An 18,534-nucleotide genomic window follows, 5' to 3' on the forward strand; every position below is an offset into this window, starting at 1 on the left:
TTAGAATTAGGGTTAGGTCAGGGTTAGGAATTAAGCTGTGATAGTTGAGGTTAGGGTAGGGGGCTAGGGAATGCATTGTGCCAATCAGTGTCCTCACAGCCATGGAGAGACAAGTGAGTGTGAGTGTCTGTTTGTATTGGAGGTTTCTAGTTTCCACACCACTCTGTTGTAAATTGCATGCTGGACCATAATTGATGGCTCCTAAACTGACTCCAGAATATTATACTGAAAGGACTAATTTATTCACAATATTAAGAATATACTCAGTTCAGAATTATTATGGTTATTATTTTTGGTGCTATAATAGTTTTTTAATGTATTTATTTGAAAGAGGCTCGTATTTACAATATCTATGTAGCTAAAGCATGTTTTGTCCAGGAACTGTTTGTTCGTATCTCCTCCGGTGATCGTCTTTGAGGACTGTGCGTCTGAGCTTTGTTGGTGGAGGTAGGGGTCGGCTCTTACAATCGAAGTAACACCTCCGAATAGCTCGGTAAGTGCTCCTCCTCCCTCTCATCTCCATTAAGAGGTTAGAACAGTCAATAGGTCCAACCAGACTGACCTCATTGATTTCAGCGACAGGGAAGGAGGGCAGCCATTAACTGTACACGTCCTGTGGCCTTGGTGGAGCTGCTGAAACTCACTCTGTTGTAAACCCTGCTGTAATGATCCTACACACTGATTGTATGTTGGGAGTATTCTTGACATGTGACAGTATATGATAAAGAAACAACCAATCACATGAAGCAATGTTACATATGCAGGGTAACATTATTTATGCTCAACGTTGGATATGAATACGGAAACAGACGGAGCCTTCTGTCCGTACTAATTTTATCCGTGTTTGTGTACGACTTCTGAACGCTAAAGGCTAGTTTATGCTGCCTTTTATGTACAAAAAGATTGTTTCGAACAATATAACCCGACACTTACCATACAACTCCATTCATCTTCTATGTTGTCTTGATTACTAAGCAATACAGCCACTAGAGGGCTGCACAGAGGTGAGAGTCTCTGACAACAGCAAACATGTCGGTAAAAATAATGTTCTTAAGAAAGAGGCGGAAGTGGCTGTTTGTTTCTGTGCCTGAATAAATTAACATTATAAAGAGACGCCTTGAGAACTTCAAGCGAGATGATTGTATGACGCAAGAAAAAAATTTCAACAATGTTGGAACATTTTCGAGGAGCGACTTTGAGAGTTGGTAAGAAACTACAGATGATGATGTAACTTCACCCGGGCACAAACAACCCTTTTTCCTCCTCTTTCTTAAAAAGTACATAATTATTACCATCGACGTGTTGTTTTCTTGCCTCTGCGCTGCCCTCTAGTGGATGTCTTGTAAAACAGCCATGCCAATGTAAAGGACGCGTAGAAGTATGTGGGCAGTGACGGTTGCATCGTCTCAAAAAAGCAGCATACATGTGCCTTCATACAAAAGCATGTAATGAGAAACAATTACTAAGTGAATAAAATAAACCCTTTAAAACTACCAGTAAGGCTTCACAGAATGAAATCATTGACGATACATAGATACTGTGTTTCTGCTGCCTCACATAAATCAATTATTAATGTAGTTTTAGCATAACCTTTTGTTATCAGCAACATATACAGCATTAAATGGGAAGTGTAGTAATATTCAAGTCTTGACTTTTGCCATTATTGGTTCTCATTTGTTGCCACTATACAAATACTCCGGACACAGAATTTGGTTTTGTTTTCGTTTTTTATCAAAAATGGATATAGAGTATTTCATTTTGACATCAACAAACCTCTCAATTTACACAGCAACAGAAGCCATAGAATCACACTGGAACTTCAGAGGCACAAAAACAGGAAACTCTTAAACTACTTCAGGTTGCACATTTGTCATTTTCGAAAATGAAGAATCGCTTGGTTAGTTTTCATCCTCAATGTCAATGAATATGATGACAATGAAATCAGGGCTGTACAGGAGGGAACAAAGGGGGATGGGGCTCCAGCCGCTGAATGGAAACATTAATCAAAGTAAAACCTGAGAAAAGAGAGAGAGAGAGAGAGAGAGTAAGAGGGAGAGATAGAGAGAAACAACAGCACATGTGGATCACACAAAAACAGAAACATGAAGAGTTTGAGCGTCCGTCTCTCAGACAGAGCTCGTTTTATCATTCTCATCTGGTGAGCAGCCCCGTCACGAACTCTCTTCACCCTCTCGTGGTCAAAGAGGTTTGACTTGGGCTCTATTACTATATTTTCATACACACAGTATATTTACTTTTTTTTTTTTCACAAGTGTTCATTTTTCTACATTTGTTATCACAAAAAGCACGACTGTTAAACAAATGCATAAAAAACAGTTACATGACTGTTCATGACCAGAACTGTTACTATGAATTTATTGCTTTGTACACTGAGTTATGTTTGGTGCCACCTGCACACCAGGGGTTCACTTGTTGAAACCTCGCTGCTGAGGTTCTGTACTCCCTTAGAAATGTTTTGACGTCCAGCTAAAACCCAGCCCTGCTCTTCACCTTTGGTTAATTGTGCAAAGAAATTGAAGCATCAGTAACAGTTTCTGAGACACAAGACAAAGAAGTTTGAAAGAAAAGGGAAACAAAAAAACTAAGAGGACGGACAACAAACTTCACTTTGTTCCATGCATAAATACACATCCACACACATCTATATTGTGAAGTGCATACTTCAGGTCTCCACAGACAAGTGACAAATTAAACTAAGTTGGCCCCTTCAGACCGGGTCAGTCAGTGCAAGTGCAGAACCAGGACGGAGCCTGATCCCGAGGACATGGTGCCTTCACTTGTTCTTATTCAGGAGCCAATGATAAACAGGTCATTACATTATACATGAATCATAAAATGATTCATATGACTACCATTCTCTGACCTTTATCCAAATTGCACATATATGTGATTGCCTCTCCAGCAGTATACTATATATTACTGTAAATAGATATCTCTTCTTTTGTTGAATTTAATGTGAAGTATACATAAATGTAAACATTCAAATACTTTTGTTTGGGTCCAATTTAACTTGAGCTTTAAAGGCCCTGAAAACCTATTTTCTCAATCGTCAGTGGGCTCTTCCATGAAATCTGCTTAACAACTACTCAAGTGGGAATAATTTTGTATTCCTTATTGTGGCCTTCTCACTTGTCTGTAGTGGGCGGAGCTCAGGTGGAAACAGGTGCGTATATATATATTTCTGTGCTAAATTCAACATTTAAATGAGAATCTGATGATTGTCGAAGTTTTTTTTTTGTTTCTGTCGGTCGAACAAAGTCTGGATGAAACAGTCTTGTTTGGTCTGATGCCGAATTTGACTCTGGGGCTTTCGGTGTAGACATCTAGGCTAAGGCTCTGTCTTCCGCTCACTGTACACTCTTTACAATTCGACCTGTTTCTTTCTGCTACTTTTTTGTAGGTGTTTTAGGTCCAAACAACATTTTGGCTAATCGATCATTTGGGGTCAATACGTTCCGCCTCTTTTGCTCTGAACATGGACTGTTTACCTGCGGGCAACCAAAGCCTGCTCAGAAGTGAAGGTCAAAAGTGATTGGTTAAACTAGAACCAGAATGTTTCAGGCCCACAGATTTCCCCTTTTATCATAAATATTGAAGTTATTGAGAAATACTTTGTTTTCAGGGGCTTTAAAATGTGCATTCAATATAACTCACCTATTCATTTGATTATGTAAATATCTATTTTATACTTTTAAATATTCTTCTCTTTCATTAAACGTAAGATTTGCTGTTTTAATATATGAAGACTCTCATACAGATTTGTATGGTCTATACTTTCCATTGCACCAACTCTCCATAAGGTCGTGTCTGACCATGAATCTCTAAATGTCTAAATTGAATCTATAAACGTTTATACATCTTTACTCTGCGCACTGCTAGTTATCTCTGAAATATATGTTTTATTTAAAACTATGTTTCCACAATGCATTGGTACAGCTATAGGCTTTGAGAGTAATGGGGATCACGATAAGGAGAATGGCTTTACTCCTGCACTACACTGCTGAGATGTGACGGGTCGCAATTGGTAAAACAAAACAAAAAAGCTCAAACAGCAGAGTTACATAAATGGGTCACATGTAGCAAACAAAGACGTTTTTTACCTTTTGTATGCAAGTGTAACCAAACGGTCAGCACGGATCATCACGCCACACGTCAAATCTTTACACCAGCTCACTTACATGTCAAGGACTTAGAGTTACACACACACACACAGAAGCCGTGGATGAGGAAATAAAAAAATCATGTTGTGCATTAAAAAAGTCACACTACTCTGAGTGCGTTCAGGAGACACACACAGTACAATCTATACCAACAGAGTGTCTAGTTTCTGTTTACATTGCTGTGCAGTGACATATCTATACACTGGAATGGCTGGCTTGTAGAACATTGTACTGTAACAGGTAATTTGATAATTGAGGGTTCGGTTCTGATGGGCAGCTTCTACCTAACCCTACAGGCTCCAGTGCTTTCAGGAAGCCTCCACTAATAGGATGGAAATGTTCACGTTTACATACAGTTGCACTCCAAATGAATATATTTATCATCAATATGCATAATATTACATTTACAGACTGCCAATTTGATATGTGTGACACCTCTATTAATCAAATATCCTTATATTTTCTATGTGCTTTAGTAATCTTTACATTAAGTTCGTCATTTTTTAGATTTCTTTATTTAGAATTTGTGCAAACCATAGCCTACAATGATGGATTGTAGTTTTTTTCCTGTTTCTTGATATTTTTATGACTAAGCTGACGCACACTCAGGAAAATAAGTCTACTTTTGTGTCGATGAATGTGCGTTTGGTCTAGGAGTATCCCTCATCCTGCCTGTATCCGTAGCCCCCTCCCTGGGCTTCCTCTTGGACGTACTCCTCCGTCTTCTCCCAGCCGGCGGCCCAGCCTCCGTTCACCTGAGTGGTCGCGCCGTACGTCTTTGCCTGACCTCCTAAAGCACCGTAGCTCTGAGTGATGTCGCCCGTTTCCTCTGCCAGCTCGTCCTCATCGATGAAGCCACACTTCTCCTCACTGGTCAGCTCGGGGTCGGCCCACGGTTGTTTTTCTCCCGAAGCAAAGATCCCGTAGAAGATGACGCCCCCATAATGCACCATGGAGGCGATCAGGAACACGTACTGCCATTCTTCTCGAGACTAAAGAGGAAAGAAATAAAATGGCGTGTTTCTAATAGTCAGCAAAACCCAGGAAAAATGACTACAATTATAGATAAAGTGATACTAATAATGCAGCTAAAAACAGTCCTAAACAAATTCACATCTTATTCCAATTTTTGTAATTAATTTAGTGTTCATTTGTTGGAGTGGTGCAACCTCTAAAATTGCCATCCAGTTTTCATCCCTGTCATCATTTTCATCACTAAACCTAATTTGCCACCAAGGAGTTTTCACCGCTGTAACTTTGTTGATTTGTCAGCAAGATTAAGCAGAAACTACTGATGAAATTTACCAATTTTCCACTGAATAATTCATGGATGAAAAAAATCAGGCACATTTAGGGGATTCGTATATATGCGTAGGTGCATTTTGGAGCAGTTTGAGTGAATGTTAGACGACCTTGGTGGCCGAGTAGTTTCCATAATGGACAATTATAACTTCTATATTATTATTATTATTCCTGTATTCAATCTTTATTTTTATATTGCTAAAGAAGTGCTTAAAATAAAGTGATGGCTCTTTATTTAGATCTCCTTTAAGACTAAGAGAGGATCTTTATTTTTACAGTGTTTTGTGCATCGAGCCCTTACCTTGTTCTTCGTCATAGCACCAACAATCAGCGGACACACCATCCCGGACAGGGTACCCACACCGTTAGAAATGCCCATTAGGATGCTGGCATAACGTGGAGCAATATCCAGGTGATTGACGTTAAAACCTGACGGAGTAAAAAGACATTTATAATTAAAATAGTGTTTATAGATTGTACCTCGGGAATGATGAAAACTCGACCAGACTTATTTGTCAGTGTGACCATTTGTAGTAAGTAATGAAAGCAACAGATCCAGGACACGGTTGTAGATAAAAGCAGCACAAACGATGGCCACAGTGTAGCAGACGTAGGCGGCAGCTCGCCACACGTCCTCCTCCTCCCCCACTCTGACTTGCTGAATGAATAAGTGTCCTCGCCGAACTGCTGGCTGACTGGCAGATCCCGCGGGACAGCTAGCACTGAATTATTTAACACTCTAGGAGAAAGCTCAAGAACAACAGGGAGGAAACTGATTTCACTCTCTGTCACAGACCTCTGCATCCGCTGTATAAACACAGCAGATCGGTTGAATGAGCGGCTGAAGAAAACTGAACGAATCTTTTGGCACCAAGGTGAAAATGTTTACGAATTTACAAATAAGTTAATATCTTCAATCTGATTTGATAAAGACGTCACACTCGCTTTGATCAAGCTCAGTGCCGGTGTTATTTGAATGTTGTAAGTACGACATGCATCTATAACATCAGACGTATTTGATATATCATATCAAATAACTGCAAGCACACCCACTGCTTGCTTGGAGGGTTCACAAACAGTGTTAACATTTCATCTGTGTTTTATAATGCCCATACGTCATATCGCTGCCTGTCAAAGGGTCAGACAATACGAATCAAATAACCAATCTTCCCCCGACATTCAAATTCGACTCGAAACAAGGTAATTTACACCATGTTTTTAGCCTAAATGTCTGCTGTGATCCACACACGAACGTGGCTCCGGAGGAGGTCAACAGAGGACATTTAGGCTAAAAACCTGGTGTAAATTACCTCGTTTCGAGTTGAATTTGAATGTCGGGACTTATGGACACTTGGATGACACCCCAGGAGCAGTATGGAGGCATTTTCTGTTGTTTTTTTAATGTTTGAAGAATAATGGAGACTCCAAAAGTGTTTTGTGGACTCAAGCACTTTGCACACCCATCCATCGGCATAGTGGTGAGTAGATGAGTAAATTTTAATTTTTCTGTTATTCTGGATGAGAATGTGTGTTTTAATTATACTAACCTGATATAGCAAATCCACTGAATCCCACTGCCAGCACCAGGAAGGAGATGGCCACCCCTTTGCTGTGGGAATATCCCACTACTAGCAGAAATGTGGCCTCCATGCCAAATCCTAACAGAGGGAGACAGCAGGTCACACACACACACAGACGCACACAGACCCACACAAAGCCCACGGGCTGTTGGTCATTGCTGTGCCAATTGAATTAACCATCATACACGGTCTGCACTCAATTACATAAGTGATAGATATAAAATCAATGCAGAGTCCCTATCAGTTGTTCCACTTGTGTGCAACAACTGAACAAATAGATTTAAACAAAAACACACACGAAAATCTGGCAGCAAAGAAAAAAGGCCGGTATGGATCTGACACCATGAAAATAACACCCTGTAGCAGCAGAGAGAAGGTGTTGAAAAAAACAACTCGTCCTCAGTTCAGACTTCTCACCTCCACAGTTCATGATTTTCCTGACGGTGGTGGTTGTCAGGATGTTCCTGGTGCGCAGGTAGTCGGCCAGCTGGCCGCCAATGGGCACAATGATGGTCATCACTAAATGGGGAAGAGCAGACACCATGCCCACCTGCAAGCACACACAGAAAAATCTATTTTCAGGAAGGGCACAAACTTTGTTTTAGACTACAGATGCTGCCTGTTTCATATTCTTATTATCGTGATTGTTAAAGGTCTTAACAAACCCTAACCCTTTTATATCAGCTTCTTGGTCTACAATATAGACCAAGAAGCTAACCCCCAAACCCTATAATGACATCAGTGATAAAGGCTGTAAAAACCTTCCCTCATTCATCCAGCAATGTATTCTGTAGTGAGCAGTAAATGCTGTTTTTGTGTCATCATTGAACTCTACATGTCGTCAATCCTGTGTGAGATAGTTGGAAGAAATAAGCGTGCATGCCACAGACACGTCCTTTGTTCTATTGTGAGAATATTTGAAGGCACTATGAACAACATTAAACAGACATGTTACCGTTCGCTGTGTTGTAATATCGACGGTACAGAGTTCACTTGCACCTCATATTATTTTATTCACATGCTCTGTCATTATTAAGGCTTATTTAAACTCAACATTATACGTGAATACGGAAAAAGAAGGATGCTTTCATTTTGCCCATAATTCTTCTGAAAGCTTACAGATTCGTACGAATAGACCAAATGGAGCAGTACTACCGGAAATCGTAGGGGGCGGTGTAGCTAATAGTTAAAGTAGGATGACCATAAGACACAAGGAATAAATTTCAACAAGGGCAGAGCTTTTGGAGAGACTTTTTGTGAGTTGGCGTTTTTTCGGGCAAGGGTCAAACCGCTGCTTTTATCACAACCTCCTCCACCATCGCCATTTTGTTGTCATAACCTTTTGACTCTGCGCTGCCCTCTAATGGATGTGTTGCTTAACAACCAAGGGCTAAGAGAGCAACGATACATTGTTTTGAAATGGATGCATCTCGTTTTGTACATAAAATCTGTGTAAATGAGTCTTTAATCTTTTTAACATGTTACAGGAAACACGACCTGTTAAAAACAACCTTCCATGTCCTCGATAAACCGATTCCAATTCGTTATGTAACATATCAGCTGATGAGAAAGAACCTCAGGACACCAGTTGCACTGACATTGATTTTGGTAAGTGTCACACGCTCGGCCCTAAAACATTACTCTATTGCTTTGGTCGGCACCATATGAATCTATAATGAATCGATCACACAGTTCATGCTCCATGATCGTCACTCGTCCACTGACACATTCTCACCTTGCTTATCTCAAAGCCAAACACTTCCTCAAAATATGCAGGTTGGCTGATCAGCAGCAGGTAAAAGGTCCAGCTCCTGCAGAAGTTGGCCACAATGATTGCATAGACAGGCATTGAGGTGAAGAACTTCTTCCAGGGGGTCTTGAATTTCTGGAACAAACAATCAAAGGATTTTATTCGACAAATACCTTTACATTACCTGTGTCTAAGAAAGACAGAAGGTGAATGACTGATGGGAGTGAGACTTGGTGCTGTGTGGTTGCTTCTAGTTTCCTTTACAACAGACAGGATCTTTCCAAAGTCCAGAGCTGTGTCCCTACTGAGGAGTTGGGAAATTCATTGCGCTTTGGTGACAAACACATTTTCAAAGAGACATTGGTGGCGGAAAGCGACTAGATGTCCAATGCTTATACTTTTAAATGTATGAGGCTTCAACTCAAGCAAACAGCTTACAGTACACATGCCAAAAAACCAAGGGGCATTAAAACTTGTCGTCTCCAACTGCAGCTGTTTCTAGGTGGAACAAGCTGATGATGTGATCATAGAAATCCTCACATTTCATTTCGGCCTTCGCAGTCTACGCAGCCCATGAAAGCCGCTTCCTTCGTGGCCATAAAGAACACCTCCTCCGAAGGAAGCGGCCCCGGAATTGGGAGTCAGCTCAGATGTGCTCTAGTGTGGAAGGTGTGCCCTCACCTCAGAAGGACCCGCGAGCCTGGCACTTTCTCCAATGCTCTCCTCAATGTAGCAGCGTTCCTCATCAGTGATGGTGGGATGTTCAGCAGGGCTCTCGTAAGACACAAGGATCCAGAACATGTACCAGAAGATGCCAAAGCATCCTGCATGTCACGGACAGAATACAGGTCAGAATGAAGACAATTATACAGAAGAAGTATTGCAGCAAATTTTGACCTCATCAATAAGGACACATGCACGCACATAGTGTTTGTTAGCTTGATCTTTCCAAAAGGCCTGAGAGAATAAAAGCCAGACAGGGAAGCTAAATTTCAGTCCACAGAGAAAGATTGCTGGTTATTTATTGACACACCAAAACATTGGGGGTGTGGAGGGTGTGTGTGTGTGTGTGTGTGTGTGTGTGTGTGTGTGGGGGTAGATCAATATACAGTCTGCCTGAATAAATCCATTTGACTTTCACTGGACTCTCACTGTCAAAGCCGAGCTTGAAAACACTTAATATTCGTCGAAATACAGGGAGATCCAAGAGACCGTTTTTGCATGGGCGATCACACTTTTGGACCCCACTGTACAGTGTGTGTGTGTGTATATATATCACATCACATGCAATTATCAATCAATCTTACCATAGACATAGAACACTGAGGACCAGCCAGAATACTGAACCAGGATCCCGGCCAGAGGCATCGCTATCACAGCTCCAGCATAAGAGCCTGAGACGTGAGAGGAGGGAATCAAACGTTTTAACCGATGTAGTAACATTCAAAACACCAACTCTGAAATGTAGAAATACAAACAGCAGAATCTGGGTATTTACCACAGAATGATAGGGTGGCCAGACGACTCCTCTCCAGGGGAGGAGCCCACTTACTCCAGATGCCATGACAGGCCGGGTAGGTCACTCCCTAGCCACATGAACAGTCAAGGTCAATGCATGGTGGAGAAATACATAGAAAAGATTAGCATGAGGACACCATATCCTTTGGCCTGCTACTTTGAACACATCCTAACACAAACAGTATTGTTGGTTTGAGTGGATTATGCTCTGTGTTCAAATTAACCAGAGCAATGTGTAAAAATACATTTCTAGGTTTATACAAGGAGTAAACGAGGCCACATGTATTCCCATTGTTGATTGGATTGTCCGAGTAAATAACGGCCTCAAAATACCCGTAAGAACTAACAATATTAACATTTTCACCCCCGTGATTAACATGAACAAATTGCACGGCTCCGTGAGCAAAGACGAGCTGACGAGCTGTTCGTGGAGCGAAGCAGCTCTGCAGCCATTAAATGTTCATCAGTCACTAATTTGAACAAACGGCGCCGATTTAAAATCTGCATTGACTTTCATTAGAGAGCACCAGTCTGTGAGAGATGACATATTAGATTGTACTATTAGATTATTCCACACAGTATTCATCAAAAACTATAATTTATTCTTCTTTTAAAATGGGCTGCATATAGGTTATATGTTATATAATTAAAGCTGTGATACAATTTGTTTAAAAATCATGGAAATAAGGTGGGATGTCCTCACTTAGACATTTCCTTAAAAACATATCCTCCGAATAATGCCCACCAACAAGCTTTATTTCTGATCTTTGTATTTCTAAATGTTGTAATATCAGCCTCGGTGCAGATTCCATCAATATGTCAGGACTTGTTAAACAGCAGAGAGACATCTGGGTGTCATGTTCCACTACAAAGCCAGAGGATTGATGTGCTTTAGCCCATCAGCATTTTCCTTTCCATCCATCTGAGCTCCTGGATACGCACTCGTGTGTCCAGGATACAAATTGAGACCATAAAGAATGAGCTGGACACTCCCACAAACACATAGTGAACTGGATCAATACAGCAGCTCTCATATTTCCTCTGGCTGAACATCCTGTGTTTCAGTCTTCCCTTTGTTTTCTTGTGGAGTGAAACCTGCAGGAAGTCCCTTTTCAGTGTAGCTATTCATAGCCATAATAACAGAATCTCACATCAAAAACATGGAGCCCTTTGGTTCTGTTGATGTTTTTTTATAAAACAGATTCAGAAAATGTCTCACAAACGGTCTCTTACCTCCACCAGCCCTTGTAATATCCTGACAAAAATGACACAGCCGTAGTGGACTCGTGCGGCCGAGGGAATGAACATGTTGAGGGTGGATGTTAGAACGATGGCCGCCCCAAATACCCTGAAAAGGAAGAGATACATTTTGAACATAGCATTTTACATTTAGCAGCTCTATCTTTTTATACATTTTTAGCTGTCTTTTCGTAGCAAATAAAAGTGCACTGTATCACATTAGATGTAACATAGGCTACCTCTTGTTTTTATTATTAAGGAAAATATTTAAGGCTATTGGCCTTATGGTTTTTCTAATTGCACTTCACAGCAAAAATACCCATTAGTGGAAGATAACCACGTACATTTATTTGACAGCAATACTAGTTACATGGCAGATTAAACAAAAAATAATCAAGAAGTTATATTATAGGATGGATTATTAAAGATGAAGATCCCCAGCAGATATAATACAATTTTGGTGCTTAAAGTAAATTTCGATAGCTATCTTTGTAAGCTACATTGTACACTGTGATTTTATTGCATCTGATTTCTTTTCCCGTCACTGAAAACCTTGGTGAAGCTTAATCGAGTCCCATTTTTTACATTTAGAGCCATTATAACGTGTCATCTTTGTATTTAAACTCCTTTTCGAAAATAAGATAAATTAATCAGATTTCAAACATCTCACGGAGGAAAGTGCGCGTATTGACGCAACTAGTGTGCCCTGCGCTCTGCTCTGATTGGCTCTGCATCATTCACGCTCTTCTGACGTCACAAAAAGAATAAACGCTTAAGCAGAAACACCCCGATAATGTCGTCGCCTAGCAACTGTTTTTTTGGGGGGTTAGAAATTCATAAAAAACCTGTCGTTGAAAAGAGGTTTTTCTACAGTGACTTCATTTATTTATTTTCTTAATTAAGCTAAATAAGGATCGATGAAGGTTGTTGTTAAAAAATCTCACAACGATCTCATTCTCTCATCTGAAACCGGATGAGAATTGTCTTTATATTTATTAAAGGTAGATAATACAGTACATTTTTTATTTTCTTATATATATAATGGGGGGTGACACCAGGGGGACCAGTCACTCAGCTGCTTCTCATTTCTGTCACGTCTCTCCCGCCCCTGCACGCGGCGGGGGGGGCGAGCGAGCCCTAATCCGGTTGAGGAGAGTGTTGGGCACGAGACCAATTGATTCATTACACCCTCATGTCAATCCGAGGCACGAGGAGCAGACCAGGACGACTATAATACTACTAATAAAAGGCTATATGTATATAGGCCTCTATAGATGTGTCACTGTCTGCTTTGGCTGCACGTTTTAATAAATATGATTGGTTAATATTTGTTCGTTTTAAATTCATCAACCTTATTTTTTGTAGCGTGATCGAGACTTAGGCCTCCATTCTTGAGATATAAGCAGAATCACATTTGCCTTTTATAGATGATTTTGTTACCAGTAAGGATTAAATGAGCCATAATATTCTCTATGTCATCATTCAATCTGTAAAGTCGAGTTAATATTATAGTTACTGTCTGTGTAATATAGGCCTAACGTAATTATAATGACTTTATGTGTTGGCAATGCTCGTGTGAATAAAAGCCTTTGGCGACAGATCAGGGTCTGATGCTCCCCAGGCCCCGAGAGAGCGACAGATTAGGCCCGGATCCCCCCAGGGAGCTCATTAACAGGTGGCAGCAAGCCCTGACACCGAGAGCAGCAGAGCAGCCCGGTGTCTGCAGCCTGGCGTCTGCATCTCCCGGTGTCTGCAGCCTGGTGTCTGCATCTCCCGGTGTCTGCAGCCCGGCGTCTGCATCTCCCGGTGTCTGCAGCCCGGTGCCTGTTTCCTGCATCCCGGTGTCTGCAGCCAGGTACCTGCAGCCCGGTGCCTGCAGCCCGGTGTCTACAGCCAGGTACCTGCAGCCCGTTGACTGCAGCCCGCTGTCTGCTTCTCCCGGTGCCTGCAGCCCGGTACCTGCAGCCCGGTGCCTGGGTGCGTGCCTCTCAGCCCCTGCAGCCGGTGCCTGCAGCCCGGTGCCTGAGCCCGCTTCTCGGGCCTGCAGCCGGTGCCTGCAGCCCGGTGCCTGCAGCCCGGTGCCTGCTTCGCCCGGTGCCTGCAGCCCGGTGCCTGCAGCCCGGTGCCTGCAGCCCGGTGCCTGCTCCCTGCAGCTCTGCATCACCTCAGAGCAGCTGACTGCCTGGAGCCTGCAGCCTAATGCACTGCTCGTCCCATTCATAATCCAGACAATGAATCATGCCAGTTATTTTAGGTCTTGCCTTGTCTATATTTGATATTTTTGTTTCAACGAAATAATTCCAGACCACATGTGTTCATTTTCGTTCCCTTTCTATTTTATCTATTGGAAAATAAAGAAATAGATCGTGGTATAATGAGAGTGACGGAGGAGGGACTGAAGCCAACTGTTCAGGGATTTGGTTAAACAGGCCTACAAACCCTAACTCCTCCTCTGGCTGTAACCAACGGGGCTGTGCGCTGTGTTCGTGTCCGTGCTGACTCACCTGTTCGCCGCCAGCCTGGAGGAGATGTATCCTCCCGGGATTTGTGTCACGATGTAGCCCCAGAAAAAAGATCCGTGAATCAACCCCACGGTCTCCGGGTCCCAGTTGAACTTGGCTTTCTGGTGGATGATATGGGAAGGAAAAAACATGTTTTACATCCCACTGGCGATGAGTGCAGGTATTTATTATTCTGTCATTTGAGAAATAAACGAAAAGAGGGATCTATCTGAGGGAAGGCCTGAGTTTAATGTTGAAGGCCTGCCACGATTTATTTCGATCAGATGTTAGTGATCTGATCAGTGGGATGATTCATGTGTTCTGATATTTCAAATATAAACCACTGAGAATCTGTGTGAGCTAGATAGGTGATCATTGGGGATTTATTCATAAAAACAAAAACATAAGCTAAATTTATACATTCATTTTACTGAAATATATGTATACACATATTCTATAATTGATTCACATATTTATAGTCATTTTAAAATATATATGTGTGTGTGTGCATGTGTGTCCTCATGAAACTTTGACTAAAACATGTATTTTGTAATAATGTCGCTGTTCTTCGTGTTTCTACATGATTTTGGCCACACACACGATACAATGATGCATTTAACTTGGGTTTTGTTTGTATAATAACACGATACATCACTGAAATAATATGCTGACATTATACAACAGGATCACATGGTGCATTAACCACCTGGTCGTGTTTTAAAGATGTGGAGGCCTATCTAGAGTGAAGCAATCCCAATAATATCCTCCTAAATATTATAGATCTCATAGATAGATAGATGCTCTTTATTGATCCCAGATTGGGAAATTAATGATCATTTACATCATGATTATTGTGGGTGATTTAAAATGAAAGATGAATAATTTATGGTTTAAAATGGCAGCAGGCCTTTTTTAAAATCCCATTTCTTTTCCCTTTCTTGATAAAATAAGATTAAAGTGTCTGTTTGTAGATGTGCAGTTTATTGTTTTTATGATTTCTATGGTTTTTGGACGTATAGAAGTCCCTGGAGCCGGTCGCCACACCTCTGTGATGATGATCTTGCCGTTCTCGTGGATGGTGCTGTTGTTGACCATGCCCACTATGGCCACGCCCAGGTTGCAGCGGATGCCGAAGGAGATGCAGAAGCCGAGGCCGCTCATGATGGCGATGATGTAGCGCTGGGGCAGGCCGAAGCACTTGCAGTCGCACAGCGGGGGCTTCTTCGCCGCGGCCTCCCGGGGCCGCCCGTCCTCCGTCAGCTCGATCACCTCCCCGGTCTTCTGCCTCCTCTCGATCACCCTGCGAGGACAAGGCACGTCCACTGAGTCCCCACGTCAAGTGACCCCACGTGAGAGGGGGGGTGGGTGCTCACAGAGTAAAGGTATAATCTCTCCTGTAGAGGATTTATTTCTACAGAAGTAGGCCCATTTCTTTATTTCCTTCATGTATGAATATTTTATTATAGGGCTGGAGGTTAGAAGGTTTGTTGTGTGTGTTTCTTATTCCAAGATGTTGCAGAATCACCACAATCACGCACAGCACGTGTGTGTGTGTGTGTGTGTGTGTGTGTGTATGTGTGTGTGTGTGTGTGTGTGTGTGTGTGTGTGTGTGTGTGTGTGTGTGAGTGTGAGGCCTTTCTTACACTGAGGAATTTCATGATCCATCCCATCTATTATTTACAGAGACACGAGCATGAGAATTCAAACCAAACGAGTCCATATCTATTGCAGTTTAATAAAACAAGGATCCAAACAAACAAACACGCATCTCCTGTGTTTAAAGCTGGAAACAGACGCGCGTGTGTCTGACTGTACCGCATTGCAGTAGCAGCTCCCCTCTCTTCTCACACTGATTAGCATTCACGGGGCCGAGCCGCAGCTCCAGCCTTCAGACGCCGAGGCTGCACGACCGTGGGCATTCCTCAAAATCCCCCCACACACACACACACACACCACACACACACACACACACACACACACACACACACACACACACACACACACACACACACACACCTGCCCACCCGCCCCTCACCCCATTTTCTCCCACCACCTTCAGGAGAAAGTCACATTTATTCTCCACGCGTCCAAATGCACAAAACGACCAGAAAAATCGAAATCTTTAAATGCACGTGTCTGTAAAGGGATGACACATTTTTTCCCAGACAACACAGTCGAATAAAACGCAAATAGACGCAGGAGCTGCTGTGACATCAAAGGCCCGATTTTTTTTGTTTTTAAATATGATTGTAGAATAACTGCAATTTAATGGAAATCTCATGCAAATGGGGCCTGATCCTCTTTAAGTCCAGATGTTCTGTATTTCTACCGCAGGTGCAGGAATGTCCTCGTTCTGTCTGCACGATGGAAGATACATTCACATGGGACTAAGACTAAATATAGCAGGGAGATTTGTTTTTTATTCATTCGGCCTCAGATGGAGAAACTACCGAGATTCTCCAGATGAAAGAGAATCCAGATGTTGAATGTCATTTCATTGAATGGGGGCTGTGCGTTTTACTATCAGTTTTAGTCTCGCGTCAGAGGGCTTTAGATAATAATATGAGCTGTGTTATGAATTATGAATGAAGACCAGCAATTTGCAGTATATTTATTAAATCGTGCGCGGCCTTCACGTGCCCTAACCTGTCTGTTAATGACATTCACGCGCAGGCCCTGCATCAGGATGGACTCATCATCATCATCCGGTGGCATCTCGGTTCATCCAAACCCACAGCCATCACCACACACACACGCACACACACGCACATGCACGCACGCACGCACGCACGCACGCACGCACACGCACGCACACACCCCTGATTACATAATTTTCCTCTCACTTCCAGAGGCGTGACCACAGATGTAAGTTGTAGAAAGTGTGAGGCCCGCAGACCCACACATGATGTCTCATGTGTAGCTCGAATCCAAGTCATCATTCAGGTAACTCACACGCGTCAAAACAAGATGAAATGATTGATACTAGTATTAATAAATAAATGTCCGGTCCTTACTTGTACATTTGGCCCAGGGTCTTCCCCGCAAATTCCTTCACCCCCGTCACAGCTCTCATCTTCACTGACTCCATATCCAGATCGCTTGTATGAGGCCTAAATCTTCTCTGTGCAAATTCTACTGCTCGGTCGTCATGTTACGGCGCAGGATGCAGCGGCGACACGAGCAAAACAACAACAGGCGAAGTTGCGGAGGATGCGAGGAGGGCGACGATCCGGCGGACGAGTTGAGTTCTCACAGGGAAAAGTGCCGAAGCGAAAGGACAAATAAAAACATGCGTGCACACGAATCAAACGAGCCGTGCGCCTTCTCCACCCATCAGCTCATCCCCTGAAGCCGGGGAAAGAACAGCAGCAGCCGCGCACGGTGCCATCACCAAGAAGACGCACGAGGAGTGGAGGTGGTAGGATTACGGCAGCGCCGTCGAAGGATGTGGATAAAATACAAAATAAAAAGGAGGGAGAGAGAGGGGGAGAAGGTGGATGGACAGATTTAAAAAGAAAGGAGAGAAGTTAAGGAGGCAGCCGCGCGTGCTGGAAGCGGCTCGGTGCACTCAGAGAGGGAGTGAGGCTGGATCGTGCCTCCTGTGGTGCGCGCGGCTTCGTCTGACGTCGCGTTCAGCACCGAGGTCAGCGACGGCAGCTCCGCGTGCAGCAACATCTGGACAGACGCTCGACCGGCGCGAGCGAAGGCCACATGTGTAACCAGCCTGCAAACACACAGGCTGCAACACGAGGCTGTTTATTTTTAGTGAATTCATAAAAAGGGAAAGGCTGGTGTGTGTGTGTGTGTGTGTGTGTGTGTGTGTGTGTGTGTGTGTGTGTGTGTGTGTGTGTGTTAATTTCATCCGATCATTATTTATATTTCAATGATACAACTTTAAATAATAACGCAACTCGATTTCGTTCATTTTTTTATTCTGCGTATTTATGTTTAAAATGTATATAAAAATTTTAACAAACCAAGACTGTAACCTGATATATGAAAGCTGCAGCTCTCTGGAGGGCGGTGCCATGGAAACCAAATGAGCGGGAGAGGAACCCCCTCCACACCCACTCACCCCACCCACCCAACAGGCTCCTCTCCTCACATCCATCAATAATTTAAGCATCTCCACATACTTCCTTCCCCCCGACAACCACATCTTCACACAGAGGCATGAATACAAAATCTGGATTCCACAAAAAAATATATACATACTTCTAAAAGGTTTCATTATCCGGAGGCCTCATTGTTCTCTTGCAATTTAGCCAAATAATAGAAATACAAATGCTGCCTACTGGTAATGCATGTGAAAATAGCAACAACAATAATGATAATAATAATAACAAATATTAATGTTAGTAATAATAATAATTACAAACTGTTATTAAAGGATAAAAGGAATGACAGATAAAAGCGAGCTGGGCCTTTCTTTTCATCTGTGGGTATTGGCTGCCACCTGGTGG

The 18,534-nt window shown here is 42.6% G+C and overlaps 1 protein-coding gene across 1 annotated transcript; it reads right to left on the bottom strand.

Moving 5' to 3' along the window:
• Positions 1-1,708: 1,708 nt before the first annotated feature.
• Positions 1,709-17,804, bottom strand: slc17a6b (solute carrier family 17 member 6b). Its single transcript, XM_035155799.2, has 12 exons — positions 17,086-17,804; positions 15,116-15,371; positions 14,075-14,193; positions 11,565-11,679; positions 10,312-10,399; positions 10,121-10,207; positions 9,495-9,637; positions 8,799-8,948; positions 7,481-7,613; positions 7,031-7,141; positions 5,785-5,912; positions 1,709-5,173 (listed from the first exon to the last, which is right to left on the bottom strand). The coding sequence occupies exons 1-12, from the start codon at positions 17,157-17,159 to the stop codon at positions 4,832-4,834; spliced, it is 1,746 nt and encodes a 581-aa protein (XP_035011690.1). The 5' UTR covers positions 17,160-17,804; the 3' UTR covers positions 1,709-4,831.
• Between the last annotated feature and the right edge of the window lie 730 nt (positions 17,805-18,534).

The sequence above is a fragment of the Hippoglossus stenolepis genome, chromosome 1 (genome assembly GCF_022539355.2).
Source record: "Hippoglossus stenolepis isolate QCI-W04-F060 chromosome 1, HSTE1.2, whole genome shotgun sequence".
Classification (NCBI taxonomy): domain Eukaryota; kingdom Metazoa; phylum Chordata; class Actinopteri; order Pleuronectiformes; family Pleuronectidae; genus Hippoglossus; species Hippoglossus stenolepis.